The sequence below is a fragment of the Squalius cephalus genome (genome assembly GCF_949319135.1).
Source record: "Squalius cephalus genome assembly, chromosome: 2".
In the NCBI taxonomy this organism is placed as follows: domain Eukaryota; kingdom Metazoa; phylum Chordata; class Actinopteri; order Cypriniformes; family Leuciscidae; genus Squalius; species Squalius cephalus.
In genome coordinates, this window is record NC_137123.1 from 6,261,381 (window position 1) to 6,281,355 (window position 19,975).

At 40.8% G+C, this 19,975-nt stretch overlaps 2 protein-coding genes across 4 annotated transcripts in view; one reads left to right on the plus strand and one right to left on the minus strand.

Moving 5' to 3' along the window:
- Positions 1 to 3,622, minus strand: part of trim35-1 (tripartite motif containing 35-1) — a 19,760-nt gene extending 16,138 nt beyond the window's left edge. For all 3 annotated transcript variants that reach the window (XR_013820368.1, XM_079864517.1, XM_079864516.1), the window contains exon 1: positions 3,113 to 3,622. Coding sequence is in view for 2 of the 3 variants with exons in the window: in XM_079864517.1 (XP_079720643.1) it covers positions 3,113 to 3,496 (384 nt within the window). In the remaining variant the exon portion in view is untranslated. The remainder of the gene's footprint in view (positions 1 to 3,112) is intronic.
- colgalt1b (collagen beta(1-O)galactosyltransferase 1b) lies at positions 3,585 to 19,504 on the plus strand. The gene is made up of 12 exons (XM_079864481.1): positions 3,585 to 4,721; positions 8,535 to 8,645; positions 9,605 to 9,722; positions 11,270 to 11,404; positions 12,821 to 13,025; positions 13,326 to 13,445; positions 13,553 to 13,629; positions 14,306 to 14,412; positions 14,518 to 14,650; positions 15,284 to 15,411; positions 15,537 to 15,743; positions 18,417 to 19,504. Exons 1-12 carry the CDS (start codon positions 4,393 to 4,395, stop codon positions 18,682 to 18,684), a joined length of 1,938 nt encoding a protein of 645 aa, XP_079720607.1. The 5' UTR covers positions 3,585 to 4,392; the 3' UTR covers positions 18,685 to 19,504.
- Positions 19,505 to 19,975: the final 471 nt, after the last annotated feature.

Sequence of the window (19,975 nt, forward strand, 5' to 3'; positions counted from 1 at the left end):
AACCACGGCTCATGATGCACAAGGGAATGTCTGCCAATTCCACTAACTGCGTTAAAACGTATAATTTGTTTTAATTAAGATTACTTTTAATATTTAAAAACAGACATTTCCAAATTCCAAAGCTCGTAGAAGGTTCCTGTAAGACTGACTTACAGGTCAAATTTGGACAATACGTCCCTTCATGTAGCCTGTTTTCTGCAGAAAAATACTGCAATTCACCAAAAGGGTTTTTTCATGTTCAAAATGGTTTTAGTATGTTCCTAGTGACTAGACTGGTTTACTACAGGAGAAATTGTCCAAATACCTCCCTTCATGTAGCCTATTTACAGTAAACAATTATTATACAAAAAATACTGTAATTCACCAAATGGGTTTTTGGTGACTTACTACAGGTGAATAATGCAAAATCTCACCTGACTATCACTAGGAACGTACAACCTTTGGAACATGAATAGAAAAACAATTTACAGTAATTAAAAAAAATTGTACTGTTCAATCGAGATATTGGCTGGACATACAGTAGGCTAAGTCAGTTTGCCCACTAGGCATTTATTGTCATTTGAATGAATGACTGGACGTTTATATTTTTTTGACTGTGAGTGGAATTTGCAGATGGTCTCTTTAGAAAATGCGGCGAATATCAAACCTAAAACTTACTTCACTGCGCTCTCGGACCGGTTGCTCTCCCATACACACGCAAAGTTAAACGCAACTGCAGAATTTCATGTTAAGCTTTTTCTTTTTAACAGGCTCAGGAAGGGAAATGCCATTAACGTGAAACGCCGCGCGTCGCGTTCATATAGGCTCTGTAGGCTATATATTTTTCCTCCCATAGAGCATATTATAAAGAAAAAGCTTAACGTCAATGCAGTAAGACGGTGATATTTAAACTCAGTAGCCAATACACCTTATTGAACATGCAACGCGCTATTGCACGTTAAGCGTTTTATAATGGTTTTCTATGGGTGTTGTTCATAATCTGATTTAATCTGTTTGCCTCTATAAAGTATGCTTTATTAATAAGGTAGGCCAATATTGTGTACTAAATTTGGTGCTTCAATATCACTCTCATTAAGCTTCTTAAATGGGGAAGAACGCTTGATTACGCTGCCGTTGTCTGTTTTAGCGGAATACTGCCATCTAGTGGTAGCAGGTTTTCTCAGACAGCTGTGTGTGGATCGTGCAAGGCGAAACCGCAAAATGAAAGTCTCAAAATCCAAATGAATCAAATAGGATCGACTCAGAAACGAGTCAATGAATGCACGCGTGTCACCTGATCCACAAATACACATCTTACTTGTTGCATGCACAAATTCTGGCCTACATTAATACAAAATCTAGGTTTTGTATTAACAACTATGTCTCTATTTGTACAAAATGCTGCACATTCATGTGATTTTGGATTTTGCACACACACGTTGTATTGTATTAGTTTAAATGTAGTGATTGTGAATGTGTCAAATAGATGGGTAGTTGTGCACACATTAATAATTAGCACCAGGCCTATTCATTTGTAGTTGTTTGTGTGTGGGTTGTGAAATGCTTAAAACCGCGAAAAGAAAGTCTCAAAATCCAAATGAATCAAATGAGATCGACTCAGAAAAGACGTCAATGAATGCACGCGTGGCACCTGATCCACACATGCACATCTTCTGTGTTGCATGCGCAAATTATGATACACTAATGGTGCGTTTCCACTACAGCGGCAAAAGTCCGCTCAGTGCCGCTGGCAACGCTATAACGCCTCCGCTTTGGGGTGTGTCATTGCGAGTGTGTTTAATCGAAGTTTTTTTCAACACACGGACAGTATAATCACCAGAAATGCACGCGATTACATTTACAAATAGACAAGCTTTGTTTCCAAATGCATCAAGCAAAGATCCTTTCAATTTTATAAACTTTTATAAACCCAGCCAATATAATCACAAGAACACATCCAAAATAAAATCTTTAACATATATATAACAACTGCAAAGCGTCTAATTTGTAAACAAAATGATTTACGCACTAAATCCAGCATAAACTCCAGCAAAATTTGCATATTTTTAAACTCTCAAAACAGATGTCACATCACGAACCTCACAGCAATTGGCTGCCGACCGCGTTTTTCGCTTGATATTTGCATAAAGTCAAAAACTGCCCAACCTTTTTGACGCTCTCGGTCGCTCTCAACGCTTTCTCCGGTCCGCTGGCAATCCCAAAATGCACTGCGCGAGCGTGAAGCTCAACTTCCATAGGAATGAATTGAAAACGCTCGCTCCGCTCCGCTCGCAACGCGCCAGTGGAAACGCACCGTTACGGTGTGTTCACATGGGGCGTCAGCGTCAACGCTTCCCATTGACTTTGAATGGGTGACGTCAAGCGTTGCCGAAAAGAATTGTGGATCTGTCGGCGGCGCTTCACTGGCGTTGCTCGCGGCAGAAGTTGAGAATTTTTCAACTTCTGCCGTGAGCAACGCCAGTGAAGCGCCGCAGACGGAAGCGTCAGCCAATCAGGATCGCTCTATGCAAATACAGTAGCCAGGCGGCAGCCAATCACGTTCATCCTGTTCAAGAGCAGCAAACTGAGGATAAATTTTAAAATGGAGGAGAAACTAATTATTGCGGTGGGCAATCACCCGGTTCTTTATGACCAATCACTTTTTATGTACCGGGATTCATACCGGAGAGACCAGGCGTGAGAGACCAGGCGTTCCTGTCTAATTTCATTGGCTGACGCTGCTATGACCATGGCGTCAGTGCCAAACTTCAGCCACGCCTTCCGTCAAGCGTTGACGCTGACGCCCCGTGTGAACACACCGTAATAAAAAGAAAAACATTTGTATTCACAAAAATGTCTCTATTTGTACAAATTGCTTCACATTCATTCAATTTTGAATTTTGCACACGTAAGTTGAAAGGCATGGATAAAACATTTCTGCAACATGTATCAAGTTCATTGATAAGTGTGTTTGCACGTGTTAATCATTTTGATACTATAACCATCCCATACTCCGACACTGCTTAGGGTTTGGAACGACATGAGGGTAATTAATGACAGAATTTTAAATTTTTGGGTGAACTATCCATTTAATAGTTACATATTTATTTATGATCTGAGCACGCACACTCACCTTTCGTTGTCGTACAGCCTTTTGTAGCGGATGTATTTTGTGCCATCTGTGCTCAAGTTTATTACACTCTGAACATAAAACCTGTTCATCCGTTTGACAGAACAGCTCAATTTTCTCTCCGTGTATCTGACAAACATGTTCTGCGTCCCTCTCCTTCCTCGTGTTGTTCTCTCTCAGGTAAGACTCACAGGTGTTCCTCAGGCTCAGATTGGACACCGGTTGCTGAGGTGAAACCTGTCGACAGACGGGACAGTTTCTGGATCTGCTCGAGGTCCAGTGATCATTAATGCACTGACGACAGAAACTGTGACCACAGCTCAATAACACAGGGTCAGTGAAGAGCTCAGTGCACACGGGACACGACAGATCTTCCTCCAGAGACATTTGGAGAGAGAGAATACTTAAAATATAATTCACTGCGAACAAAAACACTTTTTTAAGAGCAGCAGAAAAGGACGACGACAGAGAAAAGAAAACACTTCTTTATTTTAGTACAGCCTCTCTGCTTATGAGGAAATGACATGTCAAAGTTTGATTGGAGGAAAAAGTTGGGGAACAACAAATCATGTGTAAATACAACAGGAGGCGCTGCGTGCTCGCTCATAACTCTCTCAGATACAAATGTCGTGCAAAAGCAAGAAATAAGAATTGTACTTATTGGCAACGTAGGCTACACACAGTTTTGAAATATGTACACGTTTGTGACTATCACATTCAATCCAATTAATTTATGTGTATAGCGCTTTTCAGCTTTACAGAAAATGCATGTGTCTACATTACCATTTACAGTGATCTGTTATCAGAGGAAGCTAACTGTGCCCAATATGTATTTCAGAAATGCACATCCCTAGATACAAATCAATCAGTAATTTAAGGCAGAAACAATGAGGTAATTGAAGACATTTACGATTTATGACATAATGATTACATGGTCTACTTGCATTCACTACTGTTACTGTTGCATGCTTGTATATTTGGCAAGAGTGTGTGTGTTAAACCACGCCCACGAACTTTCTGGCAGATTCCACTAGAACACAGCTGCTTTTCTTAAAGGGGCCGCCGCGAAATTAAAGGCGCATACCCCAGATTGTGGGTTTGTCACTCATAACTCTTAAATCTGTACAGTTTAATTACCAGATATTATAATTTCTCTGTCATCTGCCAGATGATTGAGAAAAGTTGATTTTTCTGACTTTTTTGTACTACGTTGTTTCCCCTTTTAGCAAGAAACCCTTCCCTTTAATTCTCCTGCAGGGACCACCAAGAGTCTCTCCGTGTTTATGTCGGTGGGCATTAAATCGGCGATGTTCACTGTTCGCGTCAGCGCTGCGCGATCAGTCTCGCGGCTCCGCTTTACTGCCCGATTTTCCGCTTTCCTCGGGCTCGTCTCTCTTTCTCCGGCTATGCATCTGCTGTATTTCTTTGTGCTGCTGCTCTGGAGCGGTCCGGTGCGCGGTTATTTCCCGGAGGAGCGCTGGAGCCCGGAGTCCGCGTTGCTCGCGCCGCGGGTGCTGCTCGCGCTGGTGTGCCGCAACTCCGCGCACTCTCTCCCGCAGGTCCTCGGCGCCATCGACCGCCTCAACTACCCCAAAGATCGCATGGGTGTATGGTGAGTTTGGCGGATTGAGATTAATTTATCAGATTGGTGTTTTGCGCAATTACGCGTCTGACAGATGTGGACTGATGTTTTGCGTGTTAACTGTAATGCGGTGACTGCAGGGTTTCCACAAATGAAGTGAGGGGAAGTAAACAACAGAGGTGTTTGTGTGTTGCGTTAACTAAACTAACAGCAGCTGTGCTTACATGAGTGTGTTGAGATTGATGTGTGTTTGGGAATGAGAGAGATGTACAGTTCTGACTCTCTCCCTGCTGTGGACTGTGTGTGTGGAGGGGAATGGGCGAGTTCCGACGTGTCCGGGGCACACAGACTCCCCTTCATGCCCCCGATCGGGTTCAGCTCTGCCCCCTTTTTCCACTCATCATGATCCGATCAGCCGACGTGTCTTTGTAAACGCGCCGCGTGAGTGCGCGGAAACAACAGTCTTCTGCATGAATGAGAGTCGGTGAGCGGAAAACTTTCCCTGCGGCGACAGAGATGACATTTATGAAACACCCTCTGAGAAACTGTATGACCTCAGAAAATATGCATGGTGATCTAGCTAGGCTGCATATTGTTTATTCAAAATAATTGAAAGCATGTTGGATTTTCCCCCCTCAACAAACATTATTTTGACACTAATGAAACGCAAATTATTTGATAACATGTTTGATAAATGTTTGGCAGCGGCTATTTGCGCTAAGTTTAAACGGCAATAGATTGTATTTACACTGTAAAAATAGCTGTAATAAGTGTAAGCATGTATGCATTCAGGAGACGCTTTTATCCAAAGTGACTTAAGAAGTAGGAACAAGCGATTCATCAAGGAGCCAGCAATGTTCGTTATACACAATGACAGGTTTATTAGAAAGACAACTAGATTAGATTAAACTCACTATATCATGTAAGAGTGTTGTCTTCATATAACCCAATGGAAGTGAACAAGTTCTGAATTGACAGAAACAACAACAAATAAAACTACATAAAAGTAGTCCATACAACTTGTGTGCTAGATTCCAAAGCTGTATTGTAGTAGAATGTAAGAAGAATATTTGTCAAATAAATAATCAACTGATCAGCTCTTGTTGCTTCTTAAGATGTAATGTCCAGGTTAGGGCTGTAACGATTCCTCAGTTTAATTCAAGTACTTCATTAAAAAAAAAAAAAAAAAAATCCTTGATTGTAATTTGCCTGTGTTGATTAAATGGCAAAATACAGAAAGTGGCGCATTTCACAGACGAGAATCCATGAACCGCATTAGCATTTGCGATCTATTTTTATTACTACGAAAAATATCAGATTACTCGATAAATTGATGAAATAAAGTCAGATTACTTGATGAATCTCAAAAAATATTCAACAGATAACTCGATTAATCATATAAATAATTGACCAATTACTCGATTACCAAAATAATAATTAGCCCTAGTCCAGGTATTGTTTAAAATCATTATTTATTGAATATCTCCCCCTTCGGTCTTGCCATCAAATTGACATAAAATAAAGTTAGTTCTAGTGTATAATGTGAATAAATGAGTACATGACAATAAAACATGATGATAAAAGACTTAATTTGTGGGTGAAATCTCCATTTAACGTGAATGTTTAATTGTTGGGTGTGTTTAAAATAGCATTGGCACCGATTAGCCGCTGCATATGTACAACATTTCTGACATGGTATCATCCTCATTTCCTTCAGAAGAGTCTCAGAACTGAAGCAGTGTGTAGTGAACAGCTGAAACCGAACCGCCAGGGTTTGTGTCGCCGCCACAAACAGACCAGAGCTCAACCACATGTGTCCCGCGAGTCCCAGAGTTTAGCTAGGGCTTTAGCTAACTCAGACTGAACATCTTGGCAGATCTCTGCTTCAGCACACACACATCAAACTCCATATAATCTGCAGCTTTATTACAGGATCAAACTCAAACTGCACTTAAATCAGTGATGAGAGACGCTGACCGCTAACAAGTAGCCTCGCTACACTAGCGTAGCATTACAGCGGGAGAACCCTGCGGTTCACTCACTCATAGAGTCATACGACAGCTTGTATTGAACATCTCCAGTGGGTTTCTCCTCACTTTTCCCGTTATATCCCGGTGGGTTGGGCGTCTCCGTGTGATTGGTTCCTGCCAGAGCTGTGGTTTCCCGCCTTTCTTCTCCCGCGACTTAATGACTTTAATTATCAAATGAGCGCTTTCGTTTGATGAGTGTCTATGAATCAGGCGGCCACTTTATTACAGATGTGATTTTACACCCAAAGATGTTTCATCAACATTTTAGCACCATAATTATGTGTAATATATCATTATAATATACACTATCGTTTAAAGGATTGGGGTCGGTAAGATTATATTTTGAAAGAAGCCTCTTCTGCTCACCAAGGCTTGTTTTTTTTTAAATAAAAAATACAGTAAAACTGTAATATTTTGAAATATTGTTACAATTTAAAACAGCTGTTTTCTATGTGGATAAATTGTCTAATGTAATGTATTCCTGTGATCAAAGCTGAATGTTCAGCATAATTACTCCAGTCTTCAGTGTCACATGATCCTTCAATGATGATTTGATGCTCAAGAAACATCTATGATTATTATCAGTGTTGAAAACAGTTTCATATTTGTGTGGAAACTGTGATACATTTAGTTTTCCTGGATTATTTGATTAATACAAAGTTAAAAAGAACAGCATTTATTTGAAATATAATCACTTGTAATCATTTGTTTCTTCCAAATGTCTTTTTTTGACCCCCAGCTTTTGAATGTATAGTTGTTGGTTTTTTTTAACTGTAATTGTTATTTTTGTTGGAAATTTAAAGAAAACATTGTTTAGTCTGTATGTTATTATAAATGAAGTGAAGCAAAATATCACATTATTCACAGCTAAAATCGTTGGTTTCTGGATCTCAAACAAAAACTCAACACACACACTCAACTTTAATGGTGTTTTTCATGCAGAATCTAATTATGAGCAGCAGTGCTAGTCGTGCTTGTCTTTGCAAGTTTAGTGACAATAATGGTAGGATTCAGACCTGTAGGTCAAACACACACACACACACACACACACACACACACACAGGCGGAGGGGAATGGAATTTGCCTCAGGAACCTTCATAAGCCTGTGTGTGTGCGTGTGTGAGAGTGTGTATGTGGGAGCATGTGTGTGTGTGCGCGAGTGTGTGTGTGTGTCTGTGCATTTGTGAGAGTCTGTAGGTAGGATGTAGGACCGTGTGTGTGTGTGTGTGTGAGAGTGTGTATGTGGGAGCATGTGTGCGTGTGTGTGTGTGTGTGCGCGCGTGTGTGTGTGCGCGCGTGTGTGTGTGTGAGAGTGTGTATGTGGGAGCGTGTGTGTGTGTGTGTGTGTGTGTGTGTGTGTGATACAGCAGCACCTGGGATCCGTCTGTTCACAGTAAAGCTGGATCTCCTGCATGATCTCAGTGAGAGAGAGAGAGAGTGTGTGTGTGTGTGTGTGTGTGTGTGTGTGTGTGTGTGTGTGTGTGTGTGTGTGTGTGTGTGTTCTCAGTGATGGATGGCTGTGATTCTTCAGCCTCTCATGGATCTTCTTCTGAGCAAAAATGTGCTTTTTCTAGAATCAACTTGCACTTCTAAAAGTGTGCTGAGTAAAAGTGTGTCAGTCTCTCGTTCTGCAGCCAAACGTTAAAGACAAGCTTCGCTTTCCAAAGGTCGTGTAGTGAAGTTAATTATGGAGTCATTTTCCACTTTCAGGAACATTAGAAAGCTCTAATTATAGTCCTCATTTCTGGAGGTTCAGCCGTCTTCTCCATGTGTGTTCCTGATCTGATCCTGATCCGTGATTATATCTCCTCAGGGTGGCCACGGATCATAACGCCGACAACACCTCCGCTGTCCTGCGGGAATGGCTGATCAACGTCCAGAGCTTTTATCATTATGTGGAGTGGAGACCACAGGAGGAGCCCAGGTGAGCCCAGCCTCACACTCATGCAAACATGCATACATATACATATCTGTCAAACGTTTGGAACTGTTTGTAATGTTTTTGAAAAAAGTCATTTATTTGATCAAAAATACAGTAAAAACAGTAATATTGTGAAATATTATTGCAATTTAAAACAGCTGTTTTCTATGTGAATATATATAGTAAAGTGTAATTTATTCCTGAGATCAAAGCTGAATTTCAGCATCATTACTCCAGTCTTCAGTGTCACATGATCCTTCACAAATCACTCTAATATGATGATTTATTATCAATATTGGAAACAGTTGTGCTGCTTGATGTATTTTAATAACCTGTGATACTTTTTTCAAGATTCACAAATTAATAAAAAGTTAAAAACAACAGCATTTATATAAAATATAAATCTTTTCTAACAATATAAATCTTTACAATCACTTTTGTTTTAAAAACACAAAAAAATGACTGACGGTAGTGTATATTGTAACAAAAAGATTTCTATTTGAAATTAATGTTGTTCTTTTTATTAATCAAAGAATCCAAGATTTTGCTATATGCATTTTTATACAAATATAATGAATTATAATATGAATTTATAAACTACATTAAATTTTTGGGGGAAAGTTGGACCACATGTTATTTTATGACCTGAAATACCCTTGCCTTCCCATAAAAATGCATTTTTAATATACAAAAAAAACACAAATCCAGACACATGGATCCCACATGGCCCAGATGTGGGCCGGATCTGGGCCGACACTATATTGTTGTCTGGGATGCTAATTGTAGTGCATTTCAGTCATTTTATGTATGAATTGCATCTTATTTGATTGGTAGGAGAAAAAATATGTGTGATTGACCTCGGACTGTGTCTGAAATTCGCAACCTCACCCCTAGATGGCGCTAAAATCCACACACTGCACCTTTAATGTGTTCCTATGTGTGATTGTGTGTGTGTTTGTCAGCGTCTACGAGGGCGAGAGCGGGCCGAAGCACTGGACGAACCTCCGGTACGAGCACGTGATGAAGCTGCGTCAGGCGGCCCTCGAGACGGCCCGGGAGATGTGGGCCGACTACTTCCTGGTACCTCGTCTAAAGCATCTCCAACTCATGTTTGTGTCTGTGACCAGTGGCTTTATCCGTCCTCAGCATCATCCACAGCCGTAACGTGAAGATAATCACACAGTACAGCGACCCGAACTGACACTGTAATTACAGGTCAGAGGTCACGACCCGTCCACTGACGGGGTGTGTGTGTGTTCGCTCAGCTAAAGTTAGCAGCACTGTACAGTGTGTCTGTTATTTCTGCGCGTGTTTATTCCTGCAGCTCTGTGATCTGCTTCGGCTGCACAGTTTTGAGGTTTCCAACTGGTTTGAATGTGTTTCAGTCAAAGTACTTTGTTCCATTATAGGATTATAGACACTTTTCACCGAGAACCATCCATCAACCACTGGCACGTCAAGTTAAAAAATGATTTCTGGGATACAGCACCACGTTTTTCCTTTGATAACTGCCATAAAATAAATTTAAATTTAAACCAAGTCATAATCCAATTTCAAAACAATTCATTAATTAAATTATGGGTAATATATCATTTATAGTACACATCCTGGGCCAATTTATTTCTTTTTTTGCTGTGCAAATGCACAATACAGTAGCTAGTGCCACAAAGTTTGGCTAAATTTACTTAGTTGCAACTTCATCCTTACAAATGTGTGATTACAAATATATTTAAATGCATGACAAGTTTCAATACAAATGACAGTACAGTATATTTTAGTTTAGCATAAATGTTAATTGTCAGTACATCTAGCAGTCCTTTAAACATATTTCAAAAACAATAGAAGTATGAAATTACATATAAAGATGTGCTTTAGTCCTAGTAAAGTGGGTCAAAAATCACTCTAAGCTAATTGCATTTAATACATTTTTAAACTATAATGCATTTTTATTTAATTGTAAATAACATGCAATGAAGATGAATTTAAAAATTAAAGGAGTGATGACATGGATTTAAAAAAATTTTTTTTAATATGTTCCTTGAGGTTATCTTATTAAGTTAATAAATGTTTTTGCACAAAAAAAACAAATATATATGCAGAAAACAGGTTATTTTCATCCCTCATTCTGAGCCTCTGTCTGAAATGATCAGTTTTTAGGGTGCGACTCCTTTAAAGCTTGTCAGTAAATGCCTCTGTTATGATTGGCTAACGTCACTGCGTACGACACAGTATCTACACACACTCGCTATTACACACATGTAAGTGTTTTAAAAACATTATCCATATAAAACCATCATTATCAAAGCATTATGAAATCATTTCCTTGAGCTTTGATCTTTCAACAAAAGTTTCTTTGCAAAACTCTCCATTATATTGTTCCTCATTCACAAAACAAATCTGTCAAATGCTCCGAACAAACATACAATCCTCCGGCGTGATCCGGGACGCCATTAACACAAACCGCTGGGATCTTCTGAAGTCTTGCACAGAGACGCAAACCTGCAAACCTAACCCTTCCACTTGATATTTGATGATGCAATACTATTGGTCGATGTCTTGCTCTGGAGGCGGGCCTATGCAAATGTGTTTGCTCATGTGACATGGCGTGCGAATGCCTCTGTTTGCAGACGGTGGACTGTGATAATCTGCTGACCAACCGTGATGTGTTGTGGAAGCTGATGCAGGAGAACAAGACGATCGCGGCACCGATGCTGGAGTCCAGAGCCGCGTACTCAAACTTCTGGTGTGGCATGACCTCTCAGGTGTGTGGAGACACCAAACACACGCGTGTCCTCCTGTCAGTGTGTGTCTTAGTCCTGTGTTCATGGGTCCTTTAAAGAAAAACCTCTGATTAGGGGATTTAAACTCTCGACATCTGACATGGTTTGTTTAAAAATGTTTATTATATTATATATTAAATATATAATAATATATAGAGAACTATATAACATTCTATAATATTTTTTCTACTTTTGTCAACTAAAATAAAACGAAATTTTATAAAATGGATACAATGATATAAATTAATTTTTATTTTTTTAACTTTTAGAACTACAACAGTCTTAGTTTCACCTTTTTCACCTGATATAGCAATACAATATTGCTTGTTGATATAGTTATTATTTAAGCCTGTTCACACCGAGAACGATAACGATAACTATATTAGCATCCACACCAACGGATATAATCGCATTAACGAAATTAATCGTAATAATGGAGTTCATCTAATATTATTCAGCTTTTAAGAACAAACAGAACGTATGCCAAAGGCTTCTCTTGTAGTGGGCGGAGCTTATGCGCAAACGGCAATCTCATTGGATGGCGCTCATCCTTGTTTTAATTTCAGCAAATCAGTTCGAGCAAACGCTGACAATGTGATTAACATTCATGAACCCTACATATTTTTGTAGTTTGTTTTCTTTTGTGTTGGAAGTATTTGTTTTGTTACATTATTATTTTTCCCCTTCGGCACTTGTAAATACTTTGCACTTGATGGTTGTTTCACGCTACTTCACTGTAAATAAACTCCACCGTAGCATCATAGTGCAGCTGCGAGTTGGACCATCATTTAACATCGTTTAACATCCCGGGACAGTTCCACGTCTAGAGGGTGCGCAGTCAAAACACTTTATCACTATGTATATAGTCATCATGCTTGGTGTGAATGGGCTTTAGCAGTGAATAAAAAGGTCATGAACCAAATTTTTTTCGCCAGAGTCTGAGTTAAAGGTGCAGTGTGTAATATTTAGAAGGATCTGTTAACAGAAATGCAATATAATATATACATAACTATGTTTTCAGTGGTGTATAAAGACCTTACATAATGAACCATTATGTTTTTATTACCTTAGAATGAGCCATGTCTATCTACACACACCGCGGGTCCGCTTATATTGACATGTTTCTACAGTGGCCCTAAATGGACAAACACGTTTCGTCACTATGTTGTTCTTCGCGCAAAGAATCTAGCTAAAGTCAGCAAATAAAACACTGACACAATGAAGAACAAGAAACAATAATAATCGCAATAACACGTCGTTTTACTGAATAATAAAGTAAACATAATTTCTTAATTTATCTTACTTCCTGTCGGCCACCGTAACTTCTGTTGGGTGCAGTTCACAACCTCACCACTAGATGCCGCTACAAATGACACAGTGCACCTTCTGTGTGTGTAGGGTTATTACAAGCGTACGCCGGCCTACATGCCCATCCGCCGGCAGGAGAGGACGGGCTGCTTCGCTGTTCCCATGGTTCACTCCACGTTCCTGGTGGATCTGAGGAAGCAAGCGTCCCGTCAGCTGGCCTTCTTCCCGCCTCATCCCGACTACAGCTGGGCCTTCGATGACATCATCATCTTCGCCTTCTCTGCGCGGATGGCAGGTTATACTATACAATATTCCATAATATTCTTTCTACATTTGGGTGATGAAAATAAAGCGAAAATGATATAAAAATATAATAACTTATAATTTAACTTTTATAATTAGAAACACTTTAGTTTCACCTTTTTTCGTCAACAGTATTGCATGTTGATATAGTCAGAGTTATTGGGTAACACTTTACAATAAGGCTCATTAGTTAATATTAGTTAATTACCCTAGTTATCATGAATTCAGATTCATGTTCATGTTTTCATGCGCGCTACTTTTGCTTGACTATTTAACATCGTTCCCCCCGCAGATGTTCAGATGTACCTCTGCAACAGAGAGACTTATGGGTATTTCCCCGTGCCCCTGCGCTCCCAGAATACCTTGCAGGACGAGGCGGACAGCTTTCTGCACGCGCAGCTGGAGATTATGGGTGAGTCACATGACCCTGGTCTGGTTTTTCTGCTTGAAGTTCCTCTAGTGGTTTTATCTAGGCTGAGAGCGCAACGAAACGTACTTGATGATTTGTTTTGTCTGCAGTGCGCAATCCTCCGACAGAGCCGTCCGTCTATCTCTCTGTTCCTCCTAAACAGCCCGATAAAATGGGCTTTGATGAGGTGAGGAACTCAGTTTATTTTATTTTATTATATTTTGCTTTCTTATGTTACTTTATATTGTAATATTTTATATTAAAATGATTTATTTTATTTTAAGTTGTATTATATGAATGTATTTATATTTTATTTTATATTATTTAATATTGTATTATTATTTTATTTAATTCTATATTAAATTATTTTATGAAATACTGTAATATTTTATTTTTTTATTTTATATATTTTTTGTATTTTATTTTGTATTATAGTATAATTCATTTATTTTATATTATTTTTATGTGGTTTTATATCATAATTTGTATATAGTATATTATCTCATTATAAATTGTTTATTTTTATATCTTATATTAAATTAATTATATTTTTATATTATATTTTTTTATATATTATTATTATATATTATTTTATATTGTAGTATAAACTAGTTTTTTTATTTTAGGGTATAGTTTTTTATTTTATATTATTTTGTTGTATTGTTTCATTGTGTATTATAGTGTATTTAATTGTTTTATCTTTTATTTAGTTTTATATTATTATATTTTTATTGCATACGATCTCATATGAAATTAGAGAACGCTATAATATATTATTATTGTTACAATGTGTGTGTGTGTGTGTGTGTGTGTGTGTGTGTGTGTCTGTGTGTGTGTGTGTGTGTGTGTGTGTGTGTGTTGAGGTGTTCATGATAAACCTGCTGAGACGCTCAGACCGCAGGGATCGTATGCTGAGGACTCTCTACGAACAACAGATCGAGTGCAAGATCATCGCCGCTGTAGATGGCAAGTATGTCTCAAACACACACACATCTGCAAACATGAGCTTCCCATAATGCCCCTCTCTCACACACCGACTGCCTGACACGAGTGTGTGTGTGTGTGTGTGTTTCAGGGCGCTGAACAGCAGTCAGGTGGAGGCGCTGGGGATCGAGATGCTCCCCGGATACAGTGACCCGTATCACGGCCGGCCGCTCACTAAAGGAGAACTGGGCTGCTTTCTCTCGCACTACAACATCTGGACAGAGGTGAGAGAGAGAGAGAGAGAGAGAGAGAGAGAGAGAGAGAGAGTTTAGAGAAAGCATAGTTTTTCAAGTAATTAGACGAGACAGCTGTCAGTAACAAAATGGAAGAAAAAACAGTTTATCTGCAGTAATAATACCAAAACCAGTGAAAAATCATGAATTTTCACACCCATGTTGATTCAAAATAGCATCTCATACTTTTATATATGTTTTTTTTATTTTATTTTAAATATTCATGTAAATATTAACTAATTAAATGTAATTAAATGTAGCCATCAAGTGTTTCTCAATTCAGTAAACATTGTTTTTTAAGTAGTTATTCCAGACGAGACAAGAGTCAGTGATAAAAGTGCAGAACAAAAATACAGTTTTCCACATATTTATCAGAAACAAACATTTATCAAGTAAAATTCATGCTGAAAATGAAAAAGACAAAAGATTAATTGCAATAAAAATATAACTACATTTTAAGATTTATTTAAATTGCACTTATTTATTTAGTCAGTTAAATTGTATTCTTTTAATTTTTCTTATTCAATTTTTTTTCAATTTTTCTTGGGCATGATAAAGGCATATCTGTGAGATCTGAAGTTGTGTAAATACCCAGTTATAAGCCAGTTGTGTGTCTTGCGTCAGATCGTGGATCGAGGACTGAAGACGTCTCTGGTGATCGAGGACGATCTGCGCTTTGAGATTTTCTTCAAGCGTCGCCTGCAGAATCTGATGCATGAGATCCAGTCTCAGCGGCTGGACTGGGACTTGATGTGAGGAAACACACACACTTTCAATTGAAATGAATTGATTGATGCATTTTTTCATGAGCCGTCTCTCTCTCTCTCTCTCTCTCTCTCTCTCTCTCTCTCTCTCTCTCTCTCTCTCTCTCTCTCAGTTATATCGGACGGAAGCGGATGCAAGTGGACCGTCCGGAGAAATCTGTTCCCAGAATCCACAACCTGGTGGAGGGGGATTATTCCTACTGGACGCTGGGATACATGATCTCGTTACGTGGAGCGCAGAAGCTGCTGCGGGCCGAACCGCTGAAGAAGATGCTGCCAGTGGACGAGTTCCTGCCCGTCATGTACAACAAACACCCCATGTGAGAGAGAGAGATCTTCATCTGTCTGTCTGTCTGTCCATATCATTAATCCCAGTGTTCAGTTCCCTTTCAGTCGGTCATGTTCGACACCACATCGGACTGAACCGACTAAATAGAAATCTCGCTAGAGAGCCAATCTACTTTGAGTGTAACTAAACGAGCCAATGCACAATGGACTGCAATCATTTATATATAATGAGGAGTAGGTGCGATTGCACTTCAGCTTTTCACTGAGGAGCCGAGCGTTTCGAATGCTGTCTACAGAGATTGTCGACGTTTGAATGAGCGAGCTCTTCAAGAAGAACCTCTCGTGCTGGCAATACGGGTCAAATTCTTTCTCTCTTTCTCTGTTTTGCCTTTTATTTGAGCAAAACAAAGGTCGTTCTCACGGCTGATAAGAGATAAAGAGAGACCGCATCCGACAGGCTGCACACTTTCCCTGTCTGTGTTGCTGTGACCGTTCCCCTGCCTCAGCACCAAGGAGAGCAGTTCCCTGAAAGAGCTTACACAAGTAGAGCTGCGTCTTCTTAAAGATGTCACTCTACTTGTGTGTTTCTGGATGCTGTCGTTACCTGGGATCGTCACGATCGCTGCCTCACGTGTCTGGGCATTGAACACGCTGAGGTGGTGTTCATGGATGAGTCATGCTCCCATTGTGGGATAATGACCATCTCGGAGCTAAGGTCGAGACTCCTCAGAGGGTTACTTCAGGCAGTAGTGTGGGTGACCTGAGAATCACGGCCTTGAGGCTGGACGATTGGTTTCTCAGGGTGGCTTAGGCTGGTTCTCAGCCACCCACCACAGTTCTTTTCTTCCCGGAGGTGTATGAGGAGCACACTGGGTCATGGATGGCATCTTTCACTGCCAGAAAGGCTCCTCCTCCCTCACCACCCTTGATGGCGGGCCGGCTAAGTTTAACACACGCATCCCTCCAGTGGAGCCGGCCATTGCTATCCAACTGTGCCCTAAATCCACCTGGTGGGGGAGCCTCGTCTCCCTTCCCGGGCCTGTAAGCACTCGTCGGACTAAACCGACAAGGCTTACTAGGCCTGTGGGGAAGCCGCCTCTGCCATACATGCCATGGCGTTGTTGAAGGTCCATCAGGCCAAGGCACTGAAGGACCTGCATGAGGGTGGTCATGATCCCCAAGTTCTCCAAGAAATTTGTGCCGCGACGGACCTCGCACTCCGAGCGACGAAGGTGACCTCATGGTCGGTGGGTTGTATGATGTCCACTATGGTGTCCCAGGAAATCCATCTCTGGCTGTATCTGGCAGAGATGAGGGAGACAGACAAAGTCAGGTTCTTTAACTCCCCCGTGTCCCAGACCGGCCTCTTCGGCGACTTGGTAGAGAACTTCGCCCAGCAGTCCTCGACTGTTCAAAGAGCAGACTGAGGCGATTAAACACATCCTGCCTCGGCGGTCAGCTGCTGCTTTCACCATCCAGGCCCCCGCCAAGAGGGGCAGCAAAGCAAAAATGCGTTCCCCCTGTGCAAAGTCAGGCCCTATTGGCCCACCCGGACCAGGTTACCAGAACTCATGCACTTTGTGACAGCCCCTCCCTGTCCCATTCCTCTGAGGAGGGACCTTCTGACTCAGAGATGGGGAACCCTATGGCACCCGCATCCGGACCTCTGGAAACTCCATGTCTGGTCCCTGGACGGGGCGTGTTCTAGGTGACTTACCCCCTGAGGTACTTAACACCATTGCTTCGGCACAGGCGCCGTCCATGAGACGTGCGTACGCCTTGAAGTGGAACCTGTTCGTCAAGTGGTGTTCCTCTCACTTCAGGGACCAGGTACTGAACCTGCAAGCGCTGCCCCTGGAGGAGGCACACCCATCCCTGGCTTTGCTCTGTCCCATTCGCGCTCTGCGTCTGTACGTGGACAGAACTCAAATTCTCAGGGCCTCAGACCAGCTCTTCATCTGTTACGGAGGCCAGCAGAAGGGAAAGGCTGTCTCCAAACAGAGGATGGCCCACTGGATGGTGGATGCCATTGCCTTGGCTTACCCGCTCAGGTTGCATTCTCACTCCACGAGAGGCGTTGCATCCCCCTGGGCGCTGGCACGTGGCGCCTTGCTAACAGATATCTGTAGAGCTGCGGGCTGGGCGACACCTAACACGTTGGCTAGGTTTTATAGCATATTATTTTATTTTCCTGTGGGGATCCCATATGTATATTCTTCCACGGCTGCTCCTAAATGGAAGTTTGTGTCTTCCCTTAAGCTAAGTGACCCCAATATTTAATATGCAGTACAACCTTTGGGTTAGTCCATATGTATATCTCTGCATAACTCCTTCGAAGAGTTGTGTTTTCCACAATTGTGGCTTCTGCATGGAAAGGGCACGCTCTCCCAGTGTTATCCAATAGTCTCGCTGTATGGGTTACCCTGGAACAACTTTTCCGTGTTGCCCGAGGTACAGGAACATTGTTAAAAGTTTTAAGAATAAAACATTGTAAAAAATTATTATTATTTTTATTGATAATTATGATGACCATAATACTACTTTAAAACTAATAAAATAAATAAATGTATAATTATGAACAAAGGAAGAAGGAACTTTTATTTGATCTTTGAGGCTCAGACATGTTTGTCTCTCCATCATTTGTTCAGTTGTTTGTCTGTTCGTCTCGTATATCAACACTGTTGTGTCCCGTGTGATCTGTGCAGTGAGGAGTACATGTCCCACTTCCAGCGGCGGGACCTGCGGGCGTTCTCGGCTGAGCCTCTGCTGGTTTACCCCTCGCACTACACCGGCGACCCGGGATACATCAGCGACACCGAGACCTCCACCGTCTGGGACAACGAGACCGTCCGCACCGACTGGGACCGCGCCAGATCCCGAAAGAGCCGCGAACAGGAGGAGCTGAGCAGCGGAGCACAGAACTCAGACGTCCTGCAGTCACCACTGGACAGTACAGCCCGAGACGAGCTCTAGCACACACACACACACACACACATCCTGCAGTCACCGCTGGACAGCACAGCTCGAGACGAGCTCTAACACACACACACACTTCTCCCGGGAGGTTTCAGAGACATGACTGAAGTGAAGCAGTGTTTTATTGGATGTAGATTCTCAGATTGTCCTGAAATGCTTGACTGGGAGCAGAAACGACGAGTTTATTAATTTGAAAGGGAATCTCAAGGACAATCAACATGATTTGACATTGTTGACATGAATTAGTTTTAGATAGTTTTAACCTGATCTGATGGGTCTCGTTTAACGCTAGTCCTGGCCGATCTGTGAAATATGGATCAATGTACGTGATTCATTCCTTTATTATCTCACATGATTTCAGTGAGCGTTGACTTTCTCTGTGTGCATCCCAGATTATGGTGAGAATCAGATCGGCATGTTTTTATCTGATAGTTTGCTTGCAGACGACTAATTTATTGCTTGTTCAGCTCAGTCCTGATGGACGTTTCCCGTCATGTGAACCACACACTAGTGTTTTACTTTTGTTTAGATTTTCTATTATTTTCAGTTGCCTTGAGAGATTTATAGGGGAACAGAAAACGATTAAACTGAATCATTTTAAGGCTAGCTAGCAAAGAAATACTTGTGTTGCAAACTAATGTTTACGTGACATTTCATGTGCTAACTCAAGAACTGGCAGTAAAATGAATAAATGAGTAAAAACACTCCTCTTTCTTTTACGTGTTTGACACACTAACTTGTACGTCTCCTGAATGTGCCTTTTATACCAAAGAATAAAGTATGTTACTTAATGTCTGATTAAAATCTTTTTGATTGTATTTGATTATATATATACACGCGCACACACACACACACACACACACACACACACACACACACACACATATACATATATAATTATATAACTTGGGCACATTTTGAATAAATGCTGTTCTTTTTAACTTTTTATTCATCAGTGAATCTTGAGAAAGCATCACAGGTTGACATGAGCAGTATTAGTAGGAGAGACACCCGAATCGCCTTTTTCAGCATTTATTTAAATACTCAGACCAAGACAGAAACTCTTTCAAATGGAAACGTGCTAACAATGGGAATCTGCGTTAATCACGCTCGCAGACTTTGGTATAGTTTACACCTTACTGAGGACAGAGGGGAACTTGCACTACTCACTCACCACAAAGCAAGATAAACTCCTAAAAACAGTATTACTTCTGTGAGGATGAGACATTTCACACTGAGACATTTCAAATGATACCAAACATATATAGTGTTGTATGATAATAATTGT

What these genes read in the sequence shown, in the direction of transcription:
- colgalt1b (XM_079864481.1), top strand. Translation starts at nt 4,393, where the DNA reads ATGTCGGTGGGCATTAAATCGGCGATGTTCACTGTTCGCGTCAGCGCT. An exon ending in GGTGTGGCATGACCTCTCAG is followed by an intron (nt 11,405 to 12,820) that starts GTGTGTGGAGAC and finishes CTGTGTGTGTAG; the next exon opens with GGTTATTACAAGCGTACGCC. An exon ending in ATCGCCGCTGTAGATGGCAA is followed by an intron (nt 14,413 to 14,517) that starts GTATGTCTCAAA and finishes TGTGTGTTTCAG; the next exon opens with GGCGCTGAACAGCAGTCAGG.